The sequence below is a fragment of the Notolepis coatsorum genome (assembly GCF_963971535.1).
Source record: "Notolepis coatsorum genome assembly, chromosome: 10".
NCBI classification, from domain to species: Eukaryota; Metazoa; Chordata; class Actinopteri; order Aulopiformes; family Paralepididae; genus Notolepis; species Notolepis coatsorum.
Genome location: NC_140174.1, coordinates 10245558 through 10250024, shown reverse-complemented (window position 1 = coordinate 10250024; position 4467 = coordinate 10245558). Strand labels below are relative to the sequence as shown.

Below are 4467 nucleotides of genomic sequence, written 5' to 3'. Positions count from 1 at the left end.
AACGCGATAAACTGACAGCCCTAATATATATATATATATGCTGTAGGCCTAAATATAAATATATACATGTATATGGTAAATATTATAAATCTATCAAAAACTAAAACACTGGTATGAAAACCTTTTGAATGGCTCAAGAGGGGTTTCGGTTAGTGATTAATAGGATAGGCTTCTAAAAAAGCCCTCACTCATCCAGTTGGAACCAAGTCATGCCTCCCCGCAGTAGAGGCTTCCTGACAGCGATCACGCCTGGCCGGGTCAGAGAGACACGATGACACACGGAGACGGTGAGTCAAGCTGCTATTCTGGCTGCTGGTGGGCGAGATGCACCCTGAACCAGGTGGAGCAGGACAGTCAGACCGGAGGGCATCTACCTCCTCAGGCATACAAGAAAAAATTGTTTGGTTCCAGTTGGTTGTCAGTTAAGGCCATGGGTAGGTAGGGAATCTATTTAATTAAATGCATGTATATATATATATATATTTTTTTTTAATATATATTTCGCACCTAAATCGGCAGGGTCGGTCGGCAACCGGAACCAAACCATTTTTTCTACCTCCTCATCTACCTCCTCCTCCACCTCCTCATCTACCTCCTCATCCACCTCCTCATCTACCTCCTCACCTACCTCCTCACCTACCTCCTCATCTACCTCCTCATCTACCTCCTCATCTACCTCCTCATCTACCTCCTCATCTACCTCCTCGCCTACCTCCTCATCTACCTCCTCATCTACCTCCTCATCTACCTCCTCATCTACCTCCTCATCTACCTCCTCATCTACCTCCTCATCCACCTCCTCATCTACCTCCTCATCTACCTCCTCATCTACCTCCTCATCTACCTCCTCATCTACCTCCTCATCTACCTCTTCACCTACCTCCTCATCTACCTCCTCACCTACCTCCTCATCTACCTCCTCATCTACCTCCTCATCTACCTCCTCTCCTACCTCCTCATCTACCTCCTCATCTACCTCCTCACCTACCTCCTCATCTACCTCCTCATCTACCTCCTCATCTACCTCCTCACCTACCTCCTCACCTACCTCCTCATCTACCTCCTCACCTACCTCCTCATCAACCTCCTCATCTACCTCCTCATCTACCTCCTCTCCTACCTCCTCATCTACCTCCTCATCAACCTCCTCACCTACCTCCTCATCTACCTCCTCATCTACCTCCTCATCTACCTCCTCTCCTACCTCCTCATCTACCTCCTCACCTACCTCCTCACCTACCTCCTCACCTACCTCCTCATCTACCTCCTCACCTACCTCCTCATCTACCTCCTCTCCTACCTCCTCCTCCACCTCCTCATCTACCTCCTCATCTACCTCCTCATCTACCTCCTCATCTACCTCCTCATCTACCTCCTCATCCACCTCCTCATCTACCTCCTCATCTACCTCCTCATCTACCTCCTCCTCCACCTCCTCACCTACCTCCTCCTTCACCTCCTCATCTACCTCCTCATCTACCTCCTCATCTACCTCCTCATCTACCTCCTCATCTACCTCCTCACCTACCTCCTCATCTACCTCCTCATCTACCTCCTCCTCCACCTCCTCATCTACCTCCTCCTCCACCTCCTCATCTACCTCCTCATCTACCTCCTCCTCCACCTCCTCATCTACCTCCTCATCTACCTCCTCCTCCACCTCCTCATCTACCTCATCATCTACCTCCTCACCTACCTCCTCCTCCTACTCCATTCCACCACCACTATCTTATCTCAACTTACAGTGGATTTCAACTGTACCGCCAAATCCATATACATTAAAAGTCCATGCTCTGAGAGCAAGCGAATGAGGCGGTTTCCAGCATATAGCCACCAGCTTCTTATGAGTTTAACTTCTAACTTAATCTCTCCCGAGGAAGGATCAATGTTTCCTGCAGGTACAAAAAATTATTAAGGGAGGGCTGAGCTATGGTTAGGTGAATATTTGCAGATAAAATGACTCACAGATCAAAACATGTTCTACTCGGTGAGCCATTCACCTGAACGGGAAGTTTATGATGAAGAGATAACGTAGAGGCTGTGTGCTTCTGCTCAGGTGTTTGTGGCTGTTCGTATTGCTCACACATGCTGATAAGTGCCTTTATACTTACTTACCCACTGTACGTACTCACACACACACACACAGAACCATATCAGGGGAAACGACACAACTGTTTGCCCTTCACTGTGTCGCACTGTGTAAACCTGGACCTAAACTAAACCCAGAAGTCTCCATTTTGTTTTTGTACGAAACTCACGTAGGTTCCCGTTAAGTTTAACCCAATCACTGATCTTAACTCATGTATTTTACGTTTACATTTACATTTTAGTCATTTAGCTGATGCTTTTATCCAAAGCGACTTACACGTTCTGTACAACAAGTCAGCAGGAAGGGAACAACACTGGCAGCCAAGGGTCAGTAAGATTGTTCGTCAAACAGTGTTGAACTTGAGCGCTACAGTCTTGAGGGCATAGAGGTATAGACAATACCTATTAGCATAGTAATAATAATAATAATAATAATAATAATAATAATAATAATAATAATAATAATAATAATAATAATAATAATAATAATATAATAATAATAATAATACATTTATTTTATATAGCGCCTGGCATACATGGCATTATAGCATACGGACAAACAGTACATGGACAAACACAGTACATGGACTTTCACAATGACGACATGGTGGGGATAATACAGAGAGAGGGAGACAGCTTAGAGACAAGACAGAGAGAATTTTTTTTAATAAATAATAATACTATTATTAGTAGGTAGTACTAACATATTAGCATAGTAGGTAGTACTATAGACATATTAGCATAGTAGGTAGTAGTAGTATATACATATTAGCATAGTAGGTAGTAGTATAGGCAAGGTCGATTACTAGTAGCAAAGGGCATAAAGTGCACTCCATGTATTGTAAACCAATGTAGAAATAGGAATGAATACCAATACTGGCAAAAGAGTATCTTTGATCGGAAAAACCAAAGCAAGTTGATCTTCTGCAAGGTATCCCTTCACACTCTAATACGACTCACGATCCTGCAGCCAGTGGGGAACAGGTTCTGTAATGATTACAGCAGTGCTCTCATTCTCCAATATTCAATATAGTCTAACTTAAAGGAATGTAAAAATGGTAAATGGCCGCTTTTTTATATAGCGCTTTTATCCAAAGCGCTTCACAATTTGTTACAAAAATGTTACCCATTCACTCACACATTCACACACCGACGCCGGAGGCAACCATGCAAGGTGTCAACCTGCTCACCGGGAGAAATTAGGGGGTTAAGTGTCTTGCTCAAGGACACATAGACATGCTGCGCGGAGGAGCGGGAATCGAACCGGGAACCTCCGGATTGCCAGACGACTGCTCTACCTCCCGAGCCACTGTCGCCCCCTAGGAACACAACAGCATTATGGGAAATGCGCTTACGGTCTTCTCCAGAGTCAGACAAGAAGATAGAGATACCAATGTCCTCTCTGTGCGTTCAGTAGAAGGCTATACTATCCGACTGCAAGCTAGCCTATAGCTTAGCACAAATTAATGGAATCGGATTCGGGACCACTCTGGCGAGAGGTGTTTTTGAGGAAAGGGCTATAGGCTAGTGGTCCGTATATGCTTCCATTCATTTGTGCTAAGCTATATGCTAGCTTGCCGCCGGATAGCTTTCTGCTGGACGCGCAGAGGGGTGATTGGGATACGGATCAGCTATAGTCTATCCGTTGGCCAAAAACACCTCTCCCGAAGTTTAAAGCTAGGCTAGACATGGATATACATCACACGTGGCGTCAGGAACACGTCAGGAAACCTGCCCCCCCCCCCCCCCCCCTCCGCAGTATCAAACACACAGAGTCCAGTCGACACAGTGGCGTCTGAAACAGAGAGAGAGGGACAATCATCCCTCCTCCTCTCACCGCCGACGGGCATCGTCTGCCATTAATCAATTACCTCGCCAGAACGATGACAGCCGGTAAGAGCCAAGATGGCGTCCCGTTCCATTTGTCGCGGGCCTCTAGTTTCCAGTGTGTGGGGGTGGCGAGGGAGGGGGGAGGGGGTTTGGCCTTGGCTCAGGTAACAGAGACTGTATCTGAGATTCCACAGAGAGCCGGGGCGGCGGCGGTGGTGGGAATGACAGATATGTCAGGAATCGAGGGCATGACGGACCCATGTGTGTGGGGAGACTGGAAGAGCCACGCTGGAGTCAGGAGAGTGTGCGTGTGTGTGTGTGTGTGTGTGTCTGTCTGTGTGTGTGTGCGTGTGCGTGTGCGCACGCGTGTGTGTGTGTGTCTGTGTCTGTGTGTGTGTGTGTGTGTGTGCGTGTGTGTGTGTGTGTGTGTGTGCGCGCGAGTCTGTGCGTGTGTGTGTGTGCGTGTGTGTGTGTGTGTGTGTGTGCGTGTGTATGCTGAGTCACTGGAATGTGTAGAATGACTAGAAGACCCACGTTGGAGGGACATGT

At 46.9% G+C, this 4467-nt stretch overlaps 1 protein-coding gene across 1 annotated transcript in view; it reads right to left on the bottom strand.

The window, feature by feature from the left end:
- Positions 1–3938, bottom strand: part of LOC311235030 (integrin alpha-3-like) — a gene marked incomplete at its 5' end in the record, with an annotated part of 68498 nt that extends 64560 nt beyond the window's left edge. The window contains 3 exon segments of the mRNA XM_084322342.1: positions 189–249; positions 637–1320; positions 3926–3938. Of these exon segments, the coding sequence (XP_084178468.1) occupies positions 189–249; positions 637–1320; positions 3926–3938 (758 nt within the window).
- Between the last annotated feature and the right edge of the window lie 529 nt (positions 3939–4467).